The sequence below is a fragment of the Nansenia antarctica genome (assembly GCF_963989245.1).
Source record: "Nansenia antarctica genome assembly, contig: SUPER_8_unloc_1, whole genome shotgun sequence".
Lineage (NCBI taxonomy): Eukaryota > Metazoa > Chordata > Actinopteri > Argentiniformes > Microstomatidae > Nansenia > Nansenia antarctica.
In genome coordinates, this window is record NW_027663471.1 from 1089228 (window position 1) to 1113308 (window position 24081).

Here is a 24081-nt window from a genome sequence, read left to right on the forward strand (position 1 = left end):
TTGTTCCTTGTTTCACACCATGCAACACTCACCTCACCACTTTCCACTACACTCACATTACACCACTGATTTACTGACTACCACACCTCATCTTATTATTGTTATTAGCCTCATTTAGTTTATAATAAAACATTTATTTTCATTACTTTAAGATCGTGTGTGTCTCCCGTCTTTTGTCATGGTCATGAGCCTGGCCGTGACAGTATCAACACAGTATCTGTAGGTCAACATCCGAATTGCCTTGTATAAACTGAGTGATTCATAGATAATGACTTGAATGTGACATTAAACAACAAAGTGTTCACTAAGAGGAACAACTCAATCAATCAACTATGCATATTCATATGAACAATGTCACTCTTTGGTACATTCACTGGCTACATGCCAACATGATATGGGCATGAGGTGAGGACTAATTTACATGGATTCTATAAAGATCCTGGAAAGGATATTGTGCTGTGAATGCAATGTACTGTATTTCATAAGTAATGTTAAAGATACTTTCCTGCCATTACAAATGCATCCCTTTTTAAAAGTAGAGTATGCCAAAATGATCCAACAGCGTATACAGTGAAGAGTTTCTAGTCCAAGATAGACATTTACCAGATATTTCTATTAATAGAAACTCACTTTTTAAATTTGACCCCAGTAAGGTTTGTGAAATTAGGATTATCCAGGACACTGCAAAGGAGTGCAATCTTTAATATAGGTGGGAGTGAAGAAAGTAACAGTGTTTTCGGTTGGCAGAAGAATATTATACTATAAGCCCGGCAATTACATATTTACCTATTCATTCACAAATGGTCTACAAGATACATCATTATTTAAGAAAACACTCACCCAGAACCAACTACTGATAGAGCAATTCAAGACTTCTCAAGGGATATTTGATAATAGTGTTTTTATTAGAAGCCCTTTCTCAAGGAAGAACATTCATTAGAGGTTTATTTACACAGAAGTACAGTACTAGAACACATTTTATTTACAATTGACTTTCATACATATTCATGGAACAATATCCTTCTCTTGTTTCACATTGTACATGTAATGTAACAAATGTGCAATGAACTACATACACATTGACTAACATGAAATATAGATGAGCTTATCAACAATCAACTACAGCACCACATAAAGAAATGGATATACAGTACAGTACAGGTCAGCCAATCTACAGTACTAATGTGTATTCTATGCTGTACGTCACAGCAACCAGTACAAACATCTAATCCAATTTCCTCTCCTCATCCTCGTTCCCTATCAACAAGTGAACACAGTAGGGGACGATGGCAACCACACTGAGAGGCACTGCTGCACTCTTACAGAAGGAGAGCGTATAGAACAAGAGCTCTGTGTGGGTGGGGACTTTAATAAAATCATAGAGCTGCAGAGAGGTCAGAGTGGCTGTCACACACATTAGTTTGAAACTGGTCTTGTAGCTGTTCTTCCCCTTGCAGCCCTGTATGAACATCTGAGAGTTGATGGCCAGGCCCAGTCCAAACAAGGCTCCTAGGTTCCTCACCAGACCTGCGAAGGGCGTAGTGTCGAGGTGGATCCAGTCAGGATTGGCACACCATTTTTTGGCTTTCGGTATCGACCACAATAAGTCAATGTCTATCATTTTTAGGAGCAAGTAAAAGCTGACGGCGAAGGAGAACATAAAGAGGCTAGTTTGAAGGTAGACTTTTAAACTTGCTGTGTGGATTGAGGGAATATGCTCAAATGCCTCAGCAACCAGCATACCTGAGAATAGAATTTAAAAAAAGATACAAGTGTAACACTGGTAGTATAGTAGCAATGTCTACTATTATTTGCAAACTCATTTTTGGTCTTACCTGCTAAAACACCAAGGATGACCTGGTGAGGGAAGTGTGTGGCGATAAACACCCTGGAGATGCAAACACTAACTTGGATGACCCAGAAGGTCATCCACAAAAAGGGCCATACAAGACGGAACCTAAAAGGATGGGGGAATTGAGGCAATTATGACATTATAAAGATGCACAACTTTTTTTTACAAGGCAATATAACAGATTGCTAATAGTTACCTCTGGCAGCCCTGTATTGAGGTGTCACTGGGGGATCTGGTTAAGTTGAGGGCTGAGGTGATCATCACATACCACACACATGAGGAACCCATGGCATGACCAGATGGACTACCTGTACAAACAAACACAGCTTCGCTGTCATACAAGCATTAGACATCATAACATCTTCATAAACATATTGCTCAGTTGACAGGATTCTTAATAGGACTGGTTGTTAAAATCCCTAAATATTCAGCACAACAATTGAGTGGAGTTGGAGATGTCCTCTTGGGTGGAGTGGAATTTGGCAATGATCACGTGGTGCCACCAGTACGACACATCTTCAGTTGTGGTCCCCGACCTCATTGGGTGTTTCGGCCAGTTATCACAAGACACCCTCTGCCGAGGTTGGCCCACCACAGGCTGATCAGGCCTGGGTATGTGTCGCACAGTGGCACCACGTGGTCATTTGGGAGCCCATGTTGGGTCCCTACGTTTCAGCCACAGCCAGTGACTGCTCCGTTCTGCTGCAGTGGACAGTTCTCTGATTGCCTTCCGTTGGGCCTGTCCTCTGATCCCTACTGCCCTCAGGAGCCTTGTGGTGGAGCTGGCTCAGATTTATTGTCAAAGTGAGAATATACAGAATTACAATGAAAGCAAACATTGAAATATGAAACAGAAAATATAATCAAACATGCAATGAAAACAAACCTTGAAATTGCAGAAATAACAGGTAAAAACACATCAGAAGTATATACAATGTCTGCCACTCAGTCATTTGCACCTGCATTTATTTTGCACTAACTCTCCTCAAAACAGTTCCTATAGTGCAACATGCCACTCTTCAAAACAGCTCCTTTTTAATGTGAGGCACAGAGGGACCTGGCCCTTCCTGCAGTATACAGGTGTCTTGACCCTGTCTTTGCCAGCGTCCTTGCACCTCTTGCAGTACCTCCTCATCTCAGTACCATCCGAAGAATATACAGAATTACAATATGCATCCCAAAATGTTTATCCATAGACTCAAGAATCAAGCTTCATTTAACTGTAATTTTAGAAAGACAGACATCACACAATACTATTTCAACCAAAAAACATATATTGGATAGGCAATATGAAATAATATGAATAATGAAAGCAAACTTTGAAATATGAAACAGAAAATATAATCAAAAATACAATAAAACCAAACCTTGAAATTGCAGAAATAACAGGTAAAAACAAATCAGAAGTATATACAATGTCTGCCACTCAGTAATTTGCACCTGCAATTGCACTTCCTTCACCACAAGAATGTTTCCTGGATAGGATTTCACTATGAGGACAATAGTGAAATAAGATTCATTTTTATCTAATCATGAAAATAGGTTGAACCATCCCGTTAAAAGCCATGATATCTGTGACCACTAAACAGTCCGATACTCCAACCCTACTCCTACACTTAACTCCTAACACTGAGGACCATGTGTTGGTTATTACAATATTTCTAATGAGGTCAAATACAGAATCCATTAGAGGACACAACCTTCCTGTTCTGTGAACAAAGACCACAAGTTACTATAAATACATGGATGAATCTGTCTTCGTTTTTACTATAATAATAATAATAATAATAATAATAATAATAATAATAATAATAATAATATATGCAAACACTTTCATCCAAAGCAACTTACATTGCAGTGAGTGCATTCAACAACACCTCCATATATAGACCTTAAATAAGCTACTTCAACACCTTCATATAGACCTTAAATAAGCTACTTCAACACCTCCATATAGACCTTAAATAAGCTACTTCAACACCTCCATATATACCTTAAATAACCTACTTCAACACCTCCATATAGACCTTAAATAAGCTACTTCAACACCTCCATATAGACCTTAAATAACCTACTTCAACACCTCCATGCGTATGTCCAGAAAATAAGCTGATCTAATAGAAAACTGAGAAGTGATAGGATGTATATCTTAATGTGATATGATGTACAACATCTCAGTCTTCCAGCTGAAACGTTAGGAGGATTTATTGCAAACTTAACAACATACCAGTATTCAGTCACACTTGGCTTCTAAACACCAAGGCCACATCTGGGTGGAAGGGGCGGTGACATGACGCAGGAGGGGACAAGGACATCTCAACTCCTACGACCTCGATTCCTCCTTCACTCTCCAGGAGGGAGAGGAGGGGAGAAGATGAGAGGAAGGGAGGAGAGGAAGGGGGAGAGGAAGAGAGGAGAGGAAGGGGGGAGAGGAAGGGAGGAGAGGAGGAGATGAGAAGAAGGGAGGAGAGGAAGGGGGGAGAGGGTGGGAGGAGGAAGGAGGGAGAGGAAGGGAGGGTAGGAGGAGAGGACGGGAGAAATTGAGAGAAAATAATCTAGAAAAGGCTAATGTTATGACACAACCTTCTCCCTGATCCGATCAACAAGCACATGTACATACAGTAGATGATGGTGCAGCCAGAAGACCCCCCCCCCCCCCTTCTTCTTTAGGGCTCCTGCCTCCTTTATACACCTCCCACACTGGGAGCAGTCGTGTTAACTAGTGTGTGTGTGTTCTCTGGTGTTTCTTTAGGGATCCTGCATGACTGAAACTCTTCCCACACTGGGAGCAGAAGAATGGCTTCTCTCCTGTGTGTATTCTCTGGTGTGTCTTTAGGTTTCCTGCCCCACTGAAACTCTGCCCACACTGGGAGCAGTGATATGGCTTCTCTCCTGTATGTATTCTCTGGTGTGTCTTTAGGTTTCCTGCCCCACTGAAACTCAGCCCACACTGGGAGCAGCAGAATGGCTTCTCTCCTGTGTGTATTCTCTGATGACTCTTTAGAACGTCTGCGTGTCTGAAACTCTTCCCACACTGGGAGCAGTAGAATGGCTTCTCTCCTGTGTGTATTCTCTGGTGTGTCTTTAGGTGTCCTGCCTCACTGAAACTCTGCCCACACTGGGAGCAGCAGAATGGCTTCTCTCCTGTGTGTATTCTCTGGTGACTCTTTAGGTTTCCTGCCTGACTGACACAACAAATACATAAAGCAGTTTTGCTTTTTGCCAACTATTATACAGACGTGTTGAAGAAATTCAGATATAATCGTTATATCATGTTCATTTCTGTCTCAGGTTAAAACTATTGATATATTATTGATATATTGATATATCACTAGCTAGCTGCAGTACATTAGATTGACAGCAGTGTCTGTGCAATAACAGTATGGAAATTATTGTCATTATGCTACAAACACACTGCCACTGACCTGGTCCTGTCTCACAGGTGATGTGAAACTGTTCCAGGTGAGGGAGTGAGTGATTCTGGTAATAGTGAGTTTCCTGCACCCACCAGTAAGGCCGGTGACCAAACAGAATCCTGAAAACAAGATGGAGTCAGTTGAACATTAAAAACAAAAACAAATGAGTGGCATTCAAATGACATTCAAATAAATGATTGATGCTGGGCATTGGATCAAAGGATTCATGCAATTGTCATACAGATCACTTTAACAGCTACCGTATTCCAAATTGTACGCATAAACATAATTCACATTCTCTCTATCTATCTATCTCTCCCTCTCTCTAACCTCTAATCCAACTAATTACAGGTTTACCATTTGAAAATTAGGTTGAACCAGTCTCCGATAACTGCAACCCATATCATCTTAGTGCCGACAAAATGGCTGAGCTGGAACCAGAGAGGGAAATAGACAGAAAAAATGTTATGAGGGTCTCCCACAGATGACATGAAGTTGAGGAAGTCATGGTAGTCCCTGTAGTTGTGCTGGAGATGCTGGATCACCAACACCTCACTGCTGTGAATGAAGTCCATCTGGGGTTGGCCTCACATACAGTCTCTGGCACAACTGGAACAGCTGCTCCCTCGGCCAAAGCTATAACCACCACTCCATGGCTCCCCCTTTTAACCCCAAAGTGATCCGTATTTATATAAAATCCTGGTATCATAAATCATTCACCAGCTATGGCAACCATGGGCAGATTGGCATGGTTGGAGTCACCCACAAGATGAAAATAAAACGTTGGGCATCATGAAAACTCAGCATTTTAAGGCATGTTACCCAAGGTTGTTTACAGGATAGGTGTGTGGACATTAGATTTTCCACAGGCCATTGCTTTTATTAGTTAATTATTAGTCATTCTATCTACTCCTGGGGGCAGTGTGCTCATGCAGATATACTGTTACAGCACTAAACAGGTTTAATATTTCAGATTGCAATGTTATGATTTTGCATTTCCTATTTCAAGTCCTGTCATCAAATGTTTATGGTTGTTTTTCTAAACTGGAAAAATTGCACTTTCAACATGGCAAAATGGAGAGTTCACTGGGACACTTAATGATTATGTTGAGGAACAGTTAGTAGGGATAAATGAGCCAAACCATAATTGACAAGGCCCCATTATCTAGACAACATCCAAGTGCTATATCAAGGCTGGCACTAACTGTTAAAGGTTGACTGCAGTCCTCCAACTTCACTGCCACCATCTCTGGACCCTGCTGTGAACCCAGGGACTCTGTGGACTTGGCTTCAGACATGGTAGCTGGGCTGTGAGATGGATATTTCTGCGTTTTCACCAATGTGGAGATACCGGCGTTGCTCAAAACGGCCCTGTGGGAAGTCTTCTGTCCTTATAATATAATATTATGGTCATAGAGACGTTACCTTGCTGTCTGTCCTTATATGGTCATAGAGACGTTACCTTACAAGCTGGCGACCTCGACGGACTCACTATTCCACTCGTCTTCAGGGCATGGACTGCCTTCAGGGCTGCTGCTGGACTGTCAAAGTCCACAAACCCATAGCCTTTACATTTATTTGTTGTCTTATCAAGGATGGCCTTAGCCGATACGATCTTGCCATACGGCTGGCAGAGTTTGACTAGATCCAGGTCGGTGGTTGCCGGGGGCAACCCGCGGATGTACAGGTTGGTTGCTTAAGACCAAAATAAAACCAGTAACATCTCACCAAATGAACACTCATTGCAAGCAACATATTTTTTTTCATATATCTGACTAATAAACTACCTGTAAAAATCATTGAAATCTTTTATAGAAAAAAACAAACTTTCAATCGCATGCATTTTCAATATCACATCACGCGGTAGGCCTACGTGTCCCATTGCATCAACTTGAGAATCCTTGGTAGAAAATACACGTCTTTCGTCTACCTATTTTTCTGTATCTTTCTTTTTTGGGAATAATTTGTTTAGTCCATTTACACCTTTTTCCATCCTCCGCCGTAGTAGTTTCTGTTGACTCCGTCTTCCACAGATGTTTGGTTGAAGCTGCAAAAGAGGGTCCCGGGTCTGGTCCATCAACAGCGGCTGAGACTGCCCTCAATGTGACATCATCTGTCATCGCCCACAGCATCCATTAGGGCTCACTGAGGTCATCTGCTCATTACTTGCTTTGTTGACTATATGGAGAGGAATTGTTGGACGAATCCACCTGCTGCTGCGTGCCGTTTTCAGCAGCAGCCTGCATGTGGGAATACTGGGGGATGTAGGCTCCTTGCATGGCTGTGTTAGCAGGAATGTACGCGCCGCTGTTCCCCAGTGAGAGATGGCCCATCTGCTGTGTCATCATGGCGGTAGGCTGCATTGACATGGTGTGGTCCACAGAGGGCGACATCACAGCTGCCGGGTGTTGCATAATGTAAGGCTGATGGGCCATCCAAGAATGATTCTGCACCTGGTAGGTGGAGACAGGAGACATATAAGGAGACATGGCCGTCTGAGCCATCATCCTGTTAGTCAGGGTGTACGGAGACGCGTAATACCCATTCTGCATAGCGGCTGAGGATGGATCATAGGCCAGAGTCATCCCACCCAGTCGCAGCTCCGCCTCCCTGGGCCATGTCCGTCCGTTGGGGACAAACGGACTGTGACTGTGCCTCTTCCTCTGACCATCAGCAAACTTACAGAGCAGGGGCTCAGGGGGCGCCAAAGTTCCTGGCACCATCTTGATAAACTTCCCATTGAAGTGGGAGATCACTGCGTTGCACTTCTCTGTGGACTCCATCCTGGCGAAGCCCACCCCTCTGCTGTTCCCACTGTAGTCCCTGAGGACGCGGGTGGAGATGACCTGGCCGAAGGGCCTCAGCAGGCTCTCCAGCTCCTGCTCGTCCACTGACAGGGGCAGGTTGGAGATGTAGAGGTTGGTAGGGTCCTGCTCCTGCTGCTTAGCCATCTGAGCTTGTATTCCACTCGTCTTCAGGGCATGGACTGCCTTCAGGGCTGCTGCTGGACTGTCAAAGTCCACAAACCCATAGCCTTTACATTTATTTGTTGTCTTATCAAGGATGGCCTTAGCCGATACAATCTTGCCATACGGCTGGCAGAGTTTGACTAGATCCAGGTCGGTGGTTGCCGGGGGCAATCTTTCTCCTCCACTTCCTCTTCTATTTCTTCTTTCACCATCATAGCTTTTTCCTCCTCTTCCTCTCTTCCAGCCACCATCATTTCTTCTTCTTCCTCTTTCACTAACACATTATGTTCCAGTGGTTGACTGCAGTCCTCCAACTTCACTGCCACCATCTCTGGACCCTGCTGTGAACCCAGGGACTCTGTGGACTTGGCTTCAGACATGGTAGCTGGGCTGTGAGATGGATATTTCTGCGTTTTCACCAATGTGGAGATACCGGCGCTGCTCAAAACGGCCCTGTCGGAAGTCTTCTGTCCTTATAATATAATATTATGGTCATAGAGACGTTACCTTGCTGTCTGTCCTTATATGGTCATAGAGACGTTACCTTACAAGCTGGCGACCTCGACGGACTCACTATTCCACTCGTCTTCAGGGCATGGACTGCCTTCAGGGCTGCTGCTGGACTGTCAAAGTCCACAAACCCATAGCCTTTACATTTATTTGTTGTCTTATCAAGGATGGCCTTAGCCGATACGATCTTGCCATACGGCTGGCAGAGTTTGACTAGATCCAGGTCGGTGGTTGCCGGGGGCAACCCGCGGATGTACAGGTTGGTTGCTTAAGACCAAAATAAAACCAGTAACATCTCACCAAATGAACACTCATTGCAAGCAACATATTTTTTTTCATATATCTGACTAATAAACTACCTGTAAAAATCATTGAAATCTTTTATAGAAAAAAACAAACTTTCAATCGCATGCATTTTCAATATCACATCACGCGGTAGGCCTACGTGTCCCATTGCATCAACTTGAGAATCCTTGGTAGAAAATACACGTCTTTCGTCTACCTATTTTTCTGTATCTTTCTTTTTTGGGAATAATTCGTTTAGTCCATTTACACCTTTTTCCATCCTCCGCCGTAGTAGTTTCTGTTGACTCCGTCTTCCACAGATGTTTGGTTGAAGCTGCAAAAGAGGGTCCCGGGTCTGGTCCATCAACAGCGGCTGAGACTGCCCTCAATGTGACATCATCTGTCATCGCCCACAGCATCCATTAGGGCTCACTGAGGTCATCTGCTCATTACTTGCTTTGTTGACTATATGGAGAGGAATTGTTGGACGAATCCACCTGCTGCTGCGTGCCGTTTTCAGCAGCAGCCTGCATGTGGGAATACTGGGGGATGTAGGCTCCTTGCATGGCTGTGTTAGCAGGAATGTACGCGCCGCTGTTCCCCAGTGAGAGATGGCCCATCTGCTGTGTCATCATGGCGGTAGGCTGCATTGAGATGGTGTGGTCCACAGAGGGCGACATCACAGCTGCCGGGTGTTGCATAATGTAAGGCTGATGGGCCATCCAAGAATGATTCTGCACCTGGTAGGTGGAGACAGGAGACATATAAGGAGACATGGCCGTCTGAGCCATCATCCTGTTAGTCAGGGTGTACGGAGACGCGTAATACCCATTCTGCATAGCGGCTGAGGATGGATCATAGGCCAGAGTCATCCCACCCAGTCGCAGCTCCGCCTCCCTGGGCCATGTCCGTCCGTTGGGGACAAACGGACTGTGACTGTGCCTCTTCCTCTGACCATCAGCAAACTTACAGAGCAGGGGCTCAGGGGGCGCCAAAGTTCCTGGCACCATCTTGATAAACTTCCCATTGAAGTGGGCGATCACTGCGTTGCACTTCTCTGTGGACTCCATCCTGGCGAAGCCCACCCCTCTGCTGTTCCCACTGTAGTCCCTGAGGACGCGGGTGGAGATGACCTGGCCGAAGGGCCTCAGCAGGCTCTCCAGCTCCTGCTCGTCCACTGACAGGGGCAGGTTGGAGATGTAGAGGTTGGTAGGGTCCTGCTCCTGCTGCTTAGCCATCTGAGCTTGTATTCCACTCGTCTTCAGGGCATGGACTGCCTTCAGGGCTGCTGCTGGACTGTCAAAGTCCACAAACCCATAGCCTTTACATTTATTTGTTGTCTTATCAAGGATGGCCTTAGCCGATACGATCTTGCCATACGGCTGGCAGAGTTTGACTAGATCCAGGTCGGTGGTTGCCGGGGGCAACCCGCGGATGTACAGGTTGGTTTTGCTGAGCTGGTCCCAGCCCGTGGTGCTGCTGTTGCTGCTGCTGCTCACCGTGCTGGGGTTGAAATCTGTTTGCTTGCTGTGACTCTAATCAATGCATTCTCTCAGCTTCAGAGATGGAGCTTTTTCCCTGGATAAGCTGTGTACAGGTTTTTCGCCTCTGCTTGCCTGCCATGCGCCGAGCTCTCTGGGCCTCTCCTCAGGGGCCTCCGGTCGGCCTGCGTGCTCGATCTGCTCCGCCGCTGGGGCGCCTGGTCCGGCTAGCCTCGTGAAGGGCTACAGGAGTCTGAGCCTGGTGGGCTGGGCCGGATGCGCCGGTGGTGGGGCGGGTCGGGTGAGTCGGGTGTGTGGGGTCCCTCGGGGGAGGGAGGTGGGGGAGCCACGGCTTTGCACTGGTGGGCAAACTGGATAGTAGTCGCTCTACAACTAGAGGGCTGCAGGGGAATTTTTTTCCCGGATGCACAGCGAACAGGTTTTTTACCCCTGCCTCCTACCGACACTGGAACCTGGACACTGAACACTGAACACTGAACATTACACTACACTGGACAATACACTGAACACTGAGCACTTTAGTTAGTTTAATGTTGGTTGTTGTTGAATGAAATGTCTTAAATGTCTGATTGTTTGATTAATTGATTGTATACACGGTGTTGCGTTTTTATAAAAACCAATAAAAAACACCTTCAGAGATGGCAGAGTCCAGATTATCACCTGAACTCGAGCCTTCTCTTGGGAATACACCATCACACATCTCCCAGCTGGGTAAGGACTTGGGAATCCTTTGTTGATTCTCTGCTTTGGATTGTTCTTGGTCTAATCTGTAATACTTACCTAATGGGAGATGAGTTTGATGATTGATTAAAATGACTGGTTAGAATTAACCTATATTACTTCACTTATTCTCATATTTTGTCCATGCAGATACGGATTCTGATGACCCATATGTTGGTGCTCAGCCTTGCTCAAAGAAGAAAGATGGAAAGAAGCAACAAGAAGACACTAGTGACAACTGTCCTGGAAAATCCCTGCACAAGAACGACCAGTGGTTGTCACCTTGCAGTGATGTGTCGAGACCAAAATCATTAGATCCAATTCCTTTCCCTGCTTTATCAGCTGAAGACGAAGGCATAAAACAAGACAAAAAGCCAAGGTTGACCAAAATCAAAAGAGCTGGAGTCAAGAAACAAATTTCTTCAGAGAGTCCTGATGGTAGCAAGAGTGTGTTTACCTTTGACATGGCTGTTCCAGGAAACTCAAGACGATCAAGCAGAAGTAACAAAGCAAAAGGATTACCATCAGTCAACAAAAAACATACAGTGCAGTCCCCCATAGAAAGTAAATCAACCACAAATAAAGATGCTTGTAGTATTTCTGCATCTCTGGCCTCTTTCACACCGGCAGTTCCGAACGCCGGTTCGCGTTCGCGTGCCGAAACCTCCGAACGTTGGCGCTGTCTGACGAAAGAGCCCGCGTTCATACCAGTGTATCGTTCGCCAGACAGCGCCAACGTTCAGAGGTTTCGGCACGCGAACGCGAACCGGCGTTCGGAACTGCCGGTGTGTAAGCCCTATCTGTCCGCACGGTCCTTTGCTCTCTCAAGTGGCTCAGTGAATGCTTCTTCCTGTCCCAATGAAGATGATGGAGCGTTTGAGGACTACTTTTCTCCAGTTAACAACCCACAAAGGCCTCTTTTGCTCAACTTGCCCTCAAAGACTAAGGTTCAGATCCTCTTTGAACCCAGCCCTGGGAAGAGAAAGAGGGGCAAGAGTGAAACCACAGGGCCTATGTTGGCCCCTGCCAAGAGAAAAAAAGTGTGAAGGAGACCTCCTGGGAGTCCAACAGAAACAAGGAATTGCCTTGTTGTGATCCTGCCAAACAGAGAGCATTGTCAACACAGATCCCACACCTCTCAAAATGCAGTTGAACAGAAGCCAGTAAAGCTTTAGATCAGCAGGAAAGTCCAAATGTCCTACCTCATCACAATGAAAATGATGTGAATTACTATCATTATAAACACATCACCCTGCAGTATCTTCAGTTGAATTAATGAATGGATTTAATCTAAACTATGTTTTTAGGGCATTTCTGAGATTGACAGGACGGACGGATGAGAGAGAGCATGCCCTATGAATGGATTTAATCTTAAGGCCAATGCACACGGCGTGCGATTTTGTCGCACGACAACATTCAATTCTCAATTCACACCACCGAAGTGTGCGACAAAATCGCACGCCGTGTGCATTGGCCTTTATATGTATTATTAGAAACAAAGCATCAGGCCAGTTAATCCCACCATTGTGAATGATGTCATGTTACAGGCACTTTTAATCACACATCTATAGTCTGCAATGGGTTTTAGATTAATTTTGCGATTAAAGATTGTTCTGCTTGTTTTACTTTCAAGACATAATAAAGTTCTGTAGAACGGGCCAAATTGATGTAATTGTTTTTTTTGTTTGTTATACATCACATGCATTTGTTGTAATATTCTATTCAAGTGTCCTAAGATGTGATTTTATATTTCTTACACAGTGGCACATAGGTTTGGAATGACTACCTTGTACGGTACCAGTACGGTATCTCAGTGATGCAAAGACTGGAAAATATTTATCTTTAGAATTTGAATATTTGGCCTACTTATTGGCAATTCAGTGAAACACAACTTTATTAACATCAGGATAGATGGAATGTTATAAAGTGAAGCACATCTGTAGGTGATAGAAAGAAGAAATTAAACATGTCACACTTAAGTTAACGGTTGGAGTATGCCAGCAATGTTCCAGAGAAACTGGTCTTTCTGGATGGATGAGGATGGTTTTTTTTCTACAGCATTCTGTACTTAGTGCTGACCCTCCACAGAGAGCTCTCATTTCAGTTTATGTTCAGTGTCCTGTCATCGTCCTGCTTATTGTTTTGTAAATACCTGTACAAAGTTGCCAGCTATATTTCTACCTATTTATAAAGTTCCACACACATTTTGTACTTGCCCCGGGCAATCGGGCAACTGTTAATGTCGAATCCTGCCGGGTAATACAGAAGTAGTCTTTAGGCCTATGAAAAGACATTAGACACTGGTGATAAAGGTGGAATCATTGTCAACTAGTTGTGTGTTTGGCACAAAAAAAAAACTACATGGTTGTGTGAAGTCAAAAGTCAAAGCTTGTCTTTATAAGTTTGATTATATTCCAAACACAACACTGTTTTATGCAGCCAAAAGACTACCCCGTGCTGACCCCCGAAAATGACACACGCATGAAGAAAAAACTGGACAAGATGATGAAAGAGCTTCATCCAGTGCCGTCGCCACCTTTTTGTAAGACACCTCTGTTCATCTGAAGAATACTATAGTTGGCGTCTAAAAGAGCTTTGTGCTTGAAGGTGGTTTCATTTGAACATGTTCTGTATTACAGATGTGTCCACTTTCATCATTGATGAAGAGAATGGAATAGTCTACAGCCCTGGCACAGACACCATGGCACAGCGCTGAAAGAGATGAGTGAAAAGGGAGAACCTCTCTCCCACAGGTATATCTTATATACGTATATCACCAATTGCTTGACCCGAGGGTTACAATTGAACCTGATATTTACAGTTATGATAATGTATAACAAGCACAAGGACAGTTATGACACACTCATTCTGCTGCCACCAATATGAGCAAGATCTTTTACAATTTAGCAGACACTTTTATACAACAGAACTAGCAACACATCTAGTCTGCAATGGGTTTTAGATGAATTTTGCGAATAAAGATTGTTCTGCTTGTTTTACTTTCAAGACATAATAAAGTTGTGTAGAACGGGCCAAATTGATGTAATAGTTTGTTTTGTTATACACCACATGATGCATTTGTTGTAATATTCTATTCAAGTGACCCAAGATTTTTTTTTCTACAGCATTCTGTACAGATACCTTAGTGCTGACCCTCCACAGAGAGCTCTCATTTCACTTTATGTTCAGTGTCCTGTCATCGTCCTGCTTATTGTTTTGTAAATACCTGTACAAAGTTGCCAGCTATATTTCTACCTATTTATAAAGTTCCACACCTTGGGCATGCACCTCAACATTGTTGTCCTCTTCCCCTCTGACACCACCGTAACAGTGTCTCCCTGACTAACACGTTTTCTAGTTTATGCAATATACTGGCCATCAGGGCACACACAATAAAGTATTTTCACACTGCACTTCAAGACGTTTTCGCTAAAGGAAGTCGTGTCAATGCCACTATCTAAGTACCAGTTAGTGATCTGTGAGATACTATCATCACTGCTCAAAATAGGAATGTAATTTACTGATAAGACACATAGTTGTGTGGAGGATTGGCATTAAGGTATCTGTACAGAATGCTGTAGAGAAAAAGCATCCTCATCTTTGCAGTGGAAAATTCTGATTTGAACGTATTCCAAGTCTTTGATATATCTCAACATTGTAGATGTCTCTGATGAGGAAGATGAATTACATTTACATTACATTTTTGGCATTTAGCAGACGCCTTATTCCAAAGCGACTTACAATCGATACATTTGGCTAAGCAAGTGAACCATCAATTCATCAGTCGTAGCAGAAAGAGTAATCTAGTTCAGGCCAGGGGCCATTGGCAGTCATTGGGATAGAAGAAGTAATACTTTTTTATTTAAAAAAAGAAAGAAATGGACACAGGAGATACAGTACAAGGGGGGAAGTAGAAATCTTAGGAGACATAGTCTCTGCCAGTCGCTGGTATAGAGGGAGAACAGTAGGGGCCCTAGGACAGAGCCCTGGGGGACCCCAGTGGTGAGGGTTCATGAAGAAGACAACGATTCTCTCCAAGTCACCTGGTAGGAGCGACCCACCAGGTGGGAAGCAAACCAGGAGAGTGCAGTGCCAGAGATGCCCAGTTCTGAGAGGATGGAGAGAAGGATCTGGTGGTTGACTGTGTCGAAGGCAGCGGACAGGTCCAGGAGAATGAGAACAGAGGAGAGGGAGGAAGCTTGAGCAGAGTGGAGGGCCTCTGTGACAGCAAGGAGAGCAGTCTCAGTGCAATGCCCAGCCTTGAAGCTGGATTGGTTGGTGTCCAGATGTTCCATCTTCCGGAGATAATCAGTTGCTTGGATGCAGCACGTTGAAGGGTTTTGGAAGGGAAGGAGAGAAGGGATACTGGTCTGTAGTTGTGGACAGAGGACAGGTCAAGGGTGTGTTTCTTGAGGACAGGCTTGACTCTGGCTATTTTGAAGGCAGCCGGGACAGATCCTGTGTATAAGGATTGATTGATTGATTGATTGAGAACTTTATTAGAAGATTTGCAGAAGTAGGTACATGAAAGTACATATTACATACAAGGTCAACTAACAGGATAAAAACCCAAGAAAGCCACTGGCTTATTTCAATTGGGGTCCTTGATACTCAATTCATCGTTACATGTAAGACAGACAAAAAACTAGTACTATCTACAAGATAATACAGACAAATAACTAGTACTATCTACAAGATAAACATACATCCAACATGGGAAGAACAATACAACAAAACATAAGGTATGTACAGCGGGTAGGACAGGTGGGGACATACACCACAGGTGGGGGCGGGGGACAAAACACAGAGTATGTACAGTGTCAGTAGTCTCCATTCAGGTCATCGACAAGTTGAGGAGGAGTTGATTACGGTGGTATGGTAAGGAAGGATGTCGGAGGAAATGGAGAAGAGGGGAGGGGATGGGATCGAGAGGGCAGGTGGTTGCCCGCTTGGATGTGATCAGTGTGAGAATCTCATCAGGGAAAGGGGGGGGGGAAATTATAAGCCAGGGACCGAGTGTCGAGCAGAGAGTCTGGAAGGGGTGTTAGCAGCGTTGGTAGGAGGAGGGGGAAAGTTGCTGCTAATGTCACCAACCTTGTTTTCGAAGTAGGTGTCCATGTCCGACCCATGGAGCCCCTCCACTCTCAGCTCATTATGGACTAATGTAGGGCACCTGTGTGTCTCAGCTCATTATGGACTAATGTAATGTAGGGCACCTGTGTGTTTGCTCTCCTGTGTTACTGATGCCCTCACTCCTCTGCACTCCCTGCTCAGTCTGCTCTGTGTATCTTGTCATGTGACGTGTTCCATGTCAAGATAGTCTGTTCCTAACGCAAGTATTGAGACCTTGATCTTACAGTTTCTTTGTTTTCGTGTTAGTCCATATTTTGTATTTCTGCCCTTGTCCTTTTCTCAGTAAAGATATTTTTTATTTTGCATTCGCTGCCTACCGCCTGCTTCTTCCTCTGCACCGCACCTGTGTCCACACCTTACAGCAAACCCTTACCATTGTCAGAGATGATTGGGTGCAAACCTCACTTTAGAGTCATATTGTACTGCCAAATTCAGGACAAAGCATTTCTCTGAAGTTTGATTGATATAAAAAAAAATGTTCTTTGGGAACTATACACTGGATGCTTAAAACACATGCTAAAAACACTAATCCAACTTCTATCCCAACTATATCCTTTGAGATGTTTTAGGTTACTGTACTGTGAATGCTATGGGGATGGTTGCTTTTTGTTTTTGGTCTATTGATGTAAGTGAATACCATGTGGGTTAGCATAAGAGATGGATTCCCTGGGTGTTGTCAGGTGACTGAAACAGAAAGACTATGAGCATGGTATGTGTCAGTTTATTGTATATTTTCATCACAGGCAACTTCATACTCCAACTACAGTCAAATACAAAACATTTTTATGATTAGAATCTTATTACCCTGAATGATTTACAATGCATGTTGTTTAATTAATATCAACATCACAGCACAATTGAAAAATATATGACACAAGAATTTACATGAAAAGGGAAAAGGGAAGTTTCACTGTGTCACAGTGGGTTATTTGCTGTGGAAAGAACACATTGGTATGTTTATGTACAACATTTACTGTATTAAGAGTACTTTGCTTTACTTTACTTTTATTTATTTGTATAGCACTTATCAAGACAGCAGTCACAAAGTGCTTCACAGTACATTTGGTAGTATACAGCATAACACAGCAAGTAAACAGGCAACAAATAAAATATATTTGTATAATTCATAAAATGTAAACAAGCACTTCACAAAAGCAATGAAACAAATGATAAAATGATAAAATCAATACAGATATCAAGAAGTAAAACGAGAAAACAACTTATATAAAATAATTGGGTTTTTAAATGTTTTTAAAAAAAGTGGTACAGACCCAGCTAAACTGACAGTGAGGGGGAGGCGATTCCATAATGTTGGAGCGACAACAGTAAAAGCTCGGCCACCCTTTGTTTTGAGCCTAGACCGTGGGACAATTAAAAGCCGTTGGTCAGACGATCTAAGTGATCTAGGTGCAATGTATTGTGTTAAAAGATCGGAAATATAGGAGTAAGTAAATTAAATCAATTAACAAATCTAAATGTATAACATATAGTGCAATAACATTATACTGTATGAAACAATAAGATAATAAGCAAAAATCTAATGATGTTGTCTCACTGAATGTACCTACATTAAGGTGTTTCAGTAGATTAAGTCTCGTGGAAAGGAAAGATTGTCAATTTAGAAACATAATGTGAATTTTGACATTATGATTTTCTCATGAAGTCAAGTTTGATATTCTCAGTTTTATTTGAAGTTATGTCAGTGGCTGTGGCTTTCATTTCTGTGGAGCCAAACTTGATTTCTAACCTGACTTTGCGGGCCTTGCCCCCAAGGATGTCAGGCATCGGAACAGTGAAGGAGCCAATCTGTTCTATTCCCCACTCATCTACATACTTGATAGATTTAGGATTGCGTCTATCTGTGCTGTAAAAGGTGAAGGTCATTCCTGTCTGATCTGTTTTTATGGGAGAGAAGCTGTGCTCCCTGACTTCATCACAACCCACTGACTGATCCATATAAACCAGTTTCTCAAATATGTCATTACACCACTCTCCGTCTTCATTTGTGAACTTCTTTGCAGGTTTGTGCGCAGATTCATCAAAGATGGCAGAAACAGCAATCCCATAAGTCAGGCCACTTACTCGTGCTGACATCACCTTAGGGTTTACCCCAAAAAGGACAGCTCCCTTGACAATGACCTCCTGGGGATCAAGAGGGCAGAGCACTTTGCACTGATTTCCAAACTTCTTCTTAATGTGACTCTGCAGGATCTTACTTGAGGCATAACCTCCCACTAAGACAATTAATTCAATCTTGAAATCTTTTTTCAGGATTTCCTTAAGACTATTAGTTATTCCTCTAAGGCTCTCCTCAAAGAAGGAACACAGTTTCTTACTTGTGATTTTGATTGACCCTTCATCCCAGGATGCTCCATTGACCTTCTTGAAGAAGCTTTCCATGTCTTGCCTTTTCTGAGCTAATGTTGCCAAGTTAAAAGGGCAGGGTACCTCTATGTCATCATCTGTACGCTTAAGTACAGAGAATTCATACATTATCTTTTGCATCTCGCTGCAGAGTACCAACTAAGAAAATGCTCTTTAATGATTACTAATGACAGGGTGTTCATGTCAAGGTTCATTTGGGTCATGTAGGCTGTTTATAGGCAAGGTAAACCTATAAACAGCCTACCGGTACATGATCCACCAGATAACAGTACCCAAAGACCCATTTACTTCATATCTTATGCACAAAACTGAATGACTCAACCTGACCACAAATCCTTCAGTGGCAAAAATCCAGTCCAAGCCATGCAAACGATTTATGTATTGGTCAAGACAATGGTAATCCTGCATGAACTGTCACTACTTCAGTGCATCCTAATCAACAGCTGAACTCCTTCTACGCCCGGTTCGACGAGGGGCGAACGGAGGTAACCACAACACAAACACCACTCTCTCCAGCTCTCAGCAGCCTCACCCTTACAGAGCATGAAGTGAGACGCGTGCTGAAGGCGGTGGACCCCAGGAAAGCCTCTGGGCCGGATGGCGTCCTGGGACGGGTGCTGAGGGACTGCGCCGACCAGCTGGCCGAGGTTTTCACCAACATCTTCAACCAGTCCCTGTCCCAGGCCACCATCCCACCCTGCCTGAAAACCTCAACTATCATCCCAGTCCCGAAGAAAAGCACGGTGAGCTGCCTAAACGACTACCGCCCGGTGGCACTCACACCAATCATCATGAAGTGCTTCGAGAAACTAGTCCGGGCCCACATACTCACACGCCTCCCGCCCAACCTGGATCCATACCAGTTCGCCTACAGAGCCCACAGGTCCACAGAGGACGCCATCGCGACGACTCTCCACGCCACTCTATCCCACCTGGAGAGGGGAAACAGCTACGCGAGACTGCTCTTTGTGGACTTCAGCTCTGCCTTCAACACCATCCTTACAGACAGGCTAGTGACCAAACTACTAGACCTGGGACTATCACACTCTATATGTGCATGGATCAAGGACTTCCTGTCCGACCGCCCCCAGAGGGTGCGGGTGGGCTCCCACACCTCCACAGCCCTCAGACTCAGCACTGGGTCCCCCCAGGGCTGCGTGCTAAGCCCCATCCTCTACAACCTCTACACCTACGACTTCACCCCCGTCCACCCCAGCAACTCCATCGTAAAGTTTGCAGACGACACCACCGTGGTGGGCTGCATCTCGGGGGGGGACGAGGCGGCGTACAGGGATGAGGTAGAGCAGCTGAGCAAGCTGTGCAAGGTTAACAACCTGCTGCTGAACAAGTCAAAGACCCAGGAAATCATCGTGGACTTCAGGAGGAAAAAATCTGAGGTCCAGCCCTTGCTCATCGACGGAGAGAGCGTGGAGAGAGTCTCAACCCTCCGATTCCTGGGGGTGCACATACAGGATGACCTGTCCTGGAAGAACAACACAGCAGCCACCATCAAGAAGGCACAACAGCGGCTCTACTTCCTGAGAGTCCTCAGGAAGGAACACAACAAGCAGGAGATACTGGTGGCCTTCTACCGCGGCGCAGTGGAGAGCATCCTCACCTACGGCATCTGCAACTGGTTCTCCAGCTGCACAACCGCGGAGAGAATCTCCATTGTCAAACCGATCAAGGGCATATCGACTAGTAGTGCAAGAATGACAACGGTAAGATCATACGAACTAGTAGTTCATACTAGTCAGGGTTTCCGTTAACCGGTAATTACCGGTCTTTGTCCGGTAAAATTAGTTGAAGTCCGACAAATTCAAAACTCGTCGGACATAATGTCCGGTGAAAATAATTCTCTCTAAGCACAATTTTAATACAATTCGTAGCGAATTGTATTCAAATTGGCTTCGGGCCACCATTTTCAGCTGAGCACCAAACACACACACACCCACACACACACAACACCGCCTGAGAGAGAAGGACCCGCCCCCCCCAGCCAGCCTATAGGCTAACCAAAGGGGGCGGGTCCCTCCCTCCCGGGCAGCGCCGCGCGTGCATGAGTGTGCGCGTGCCCGGCGCTCAGCTGAAAATGGTGGCCCGAAGCGGAGCGCCTTAACTTTATCGCACAATAACAAGGATAACAAACGAAATGGACAACATTTACACTAAGATGGAGACAAACTTCAGCGATATGATCTAACAGCCGGTCTTCAGGACGACATACAGACCCGTATGAGCTTACAGGGCTATCCCCTATCTATCTGAGAAAAGGCATAGGCCGGCTGTAACATCGAACGGAAAGTAGCCTATACGCATTGCAAGTTAATTTAAAGCCTATTTATTTTCAAAGAGTTTTATTCTATTTTATTTTATCTGATAAAAGGCATATGAACGGAAATTAGGCTAGCCGTGTCACGCCAGAAGCCTACATGCTTGCACTGTTCAATAAAATGTTATACATCTAGACATTGTGGTATTTCTTTATATACGTATCCTATCAATTGTTTCTCAATAAACAGTTATGTTCTCCTCATTGTCATACTCCCGAGTCCGATTAAGTATGATTTGACAGGCAGCTAAACGAAATGCCTTCCCAACCAGCGAGACCTGGGGGGTATTCCATCAACGTCGCTAAAGGAAAATCCCGGCCTTTTTTGGATAACTCTCGCGAGACTTGTCAGAATATGCCTGGATGTTTTTAGGAACTCTCGCGAGACTTGTCAGACTAAACCTGGATTTTCCTTTAGCGATGTTGATGGAATACCCCCCAGGTTATAGACCTATAATACCTTTTTGACAAGATCAGAGAATTCTGTACTGATGAGGCGAAAGACACTACATGCCCCTTATGGGAAGATAAGAGCTTGAATAGCACTTGAAAAAGAGGAGAATCACCCTCTTCCTCAGGGACCATGCTATTGTTGACTTTAAAAATAACCCGGATCAAGCAAGAGCGGTGTGGGGGGTGGAGAGATGGAAGGACGTCATCCTCTAAACCGCCCCCCATGCCGCGCCGCATCGCCCAACCCCCCCCCCACCCCGGGCCTACCTCACTACACCACCAGTTCCTGCACTATCACCTTCACCACCGTTCCAGCACAAGCCCTGGTCAGCAGTATCACCATCACAAGGACCAGGAGAGGAGCAGCGCACAACACCAACAGGGAAGTTTACTGCACCTTCCACCACCTACACATGTACACAGCACTGACCCACTTCCTACCCTCACCAGAATATCACCACACACAACCCACAGCCGAACCAGCCGTCTCTGCCAGCACCACCAGCACCAGGATGACCAACACCACTGGGTCACAGGGAAGTACAGATCACCCGCCTGACACCAAAATGCACACTACACAAACCATGCACACCTCCCTTCTCTCACTCCTGTATCTTTTCAGGCACATGTCATATCCAGCTCTGACACCTACCCAGGCTTCCAGACCCAGGAGCAGAGACCGGCGGGAACCACCACGTCACCCCAGCACCAACCCCAGGTTCCAACTCAGCGACCCCAAACCCCCTGTTCCGGGCCACCCCCCCCCAACTCCAGGCCCCCAGCTACAGGCCCAGTCCCCTACCCGCCAACCCCCAACCCCCAGCCCGGAACAAGCTGAGAAGAGCCAGGGAGCTTTTTCCCTGGATAAGCTGTGTACAGGTTTTTCGCCTCTGCTTGCCTGCCATGCGCCGAGCTCTCTGGGCCTCTCCTCAGGGGCCTCCGGTCGGCCTGCGTGCTCGATCTGCTCCGCCGCTGGGGCGCCTGGTCCGGCTAGCCTCGTGAAGGGCTACAGGAGTCTGAGCCTGGTGGGCTGGGCCGGATGCGCCGGTGGTGGGGCGGGTCGGGTGAGTCGGGTGTGTGGGGTCCCTCGGGGGAGGGAGGTGGGGGAGCCACGGCTTTGCACTGGTGGGCAAACTGGATAGTAGTCGCTCTACAACTAGAGGGCTGCAGGGGAATTTTTTTCCCGGATGCACAGCGAACAGGTTTTTTACCCCTGCCTCCTACCGACACTGGAACCTGGACACTGAACACTGAACACTGAACATTACACTACACTGGACAATACACTGAACACTGAGCACTTTAGTTAGTTTAATGTTGGTTGTTGTTGAATGTAATGTCTTAAATGTCTGATTGTTTGATTAATTGATTGTATACACGGTGTTGCGTTTTTATAAAAACCAATAAAAAACACTTTATGCTTGGGAAATGTGTTTCTAAAGTGTCTGGTCTCGCTATTGTCGTGTATTTTCATGCTCTGTAACCATAGCAATGGCCCTCTAATACACACAATGGCCTTTTGACCAGCATGTGCAGAGGCTGTAATATCATCATGGGTAGATATAATTGCATTAGGGCCTGAGCCAGCAAGACGCCCATAGCATAAATTGCATTAGAATTGTATTAGACCATAGGGTGAATTGCATTAAACCAATGCAGAGTACATTATCTGCCTTCAGGTATGGCAGATAATACACAGCAAAGGATCCTTAGGATGGAATAACATCCTATTTACAGGATGACCTCACTGGCAAACTTTGTATCTGACCAAATTAAAATGACGTGGACTCTGTTTTGATTGGCTCAGCGACAGTGACAGGGGGGGGTATAAAATCCTGTACACAGATTGGCTCTTTCTCTTTTTCTTCATATCCATCTCTTTTTCTTCATATCCATCTCTTTTTCTTCATATCCATATCTTTTTCTTCATATCCATATCTTTGACTTCATATCCTGTGACCGATTCGGACCACCAGCTCCATTGAGGGGCCATGCTGTGTAACCTGTTTTTTTTGAATAAACATTCTTAAATTTGCTCAAGAACTCTTCTTCATTTTTAGCAGTAACAGATACCAAAATATACGAAATATATGGCGAGCCTAGTCCACGAGTAAATATATATAGCTTATAAGTGATTATAGTGACCGTCAATTTTTGCATCTCTTCACTTCTCTCAGCGCCTGGAGGTAAGTACCATTTCCCCCCCTCTCTCTCTTTCTCTCTCTCTCTCTGTGCCTGTAACCCATTGACTTCTGCTCCCCCTCCTCCTCTCTCTGCTCCACCTCCCTGCTCTCTCTGTCTCTCTCTCTCTGCCAGACTTCAGACTTCAGACTTCCAGCTTTGATGTAATTTTGTAATAAATGGTCTTAAGCTATAAACAAAAGAATTTAGATTTGTGTTGAGTATCTGTTAGAAATATAAGATAATTACAATTGGATTGAATTTAAAGAGCCGGATTTAGAAATCTGTATTTGTACATAAATGTGTAATTGTACGATATTGTAGAAGTATCGTGTGTGTGTTG

General features: G+C 44.7%; 3 protein-coding genes across 3 annotated transcripts; all 3 read right to left on the minus strand.

Moving 5' to 3' along the window:
- Positions 1–1225: 1225 nt before the first annotated feature.
- On the minus strand, positions 1226–5843 carry LOC308164698 (glucose-6-phosphatase 2-like; the record flags this gene model as incomplete). Its single annotated transcript, XM_080550762.1, has 5 exons — positions 1226–1743; positions 1836–1957; positions 2049–2156; positions 5274–5387; positions 5626–5843. The coding sequence occupies 5 exons, from the start codon at positions 5841–5843 to the stop codon at positions 1226–1228; spliced, it is 1080 nt and encodes a 359-aa protein (XP_080406888.1).
- Positions 5844–7336: 1493 nt separating this feature from the next.
- On the minus strand, positions 7337–9474 carry LOC308164685 (RNA-binding motif, single-stranded-interacting protein 1-like; the record flags this gene model as incomplete). Its single annotated transcript, XM_080550757.1, has 3 exons — positions 7337–8254; positions 8820–9014; positions 9447–9474. The coding sequence occupies 3 exons, from the start codon at positions 9472–9474 to the stop codon at positions 7431–7433; spliced, it is 1047 nt and encodes a 348-aa protein (XP_080406883.1). The 3' UTR covers positions 7337–7430.
- A 7-nt stretch (positions 9475–9481) lies between these two features.
- On the minus strand, positions 9482–18787 carry LOC308164686 (RNA-binding motif, single-stranded-interacting protein 1-like; the record flags this gene model as incomplete). The annotated part of the gene is made up of 3 exons (XM_080550758.1): positions 9482–10567; positions 16705–16730; positions 18724–18787. 3 exons carry the CDS (start codon positions 18785–18787, stop codon positions 9482–9484), a joined length of 1176 nt encoding a protein of 391 aa, XP_080406884.1.
- Positions 18788–24081: the final 5294 nt, after the last annotated feature.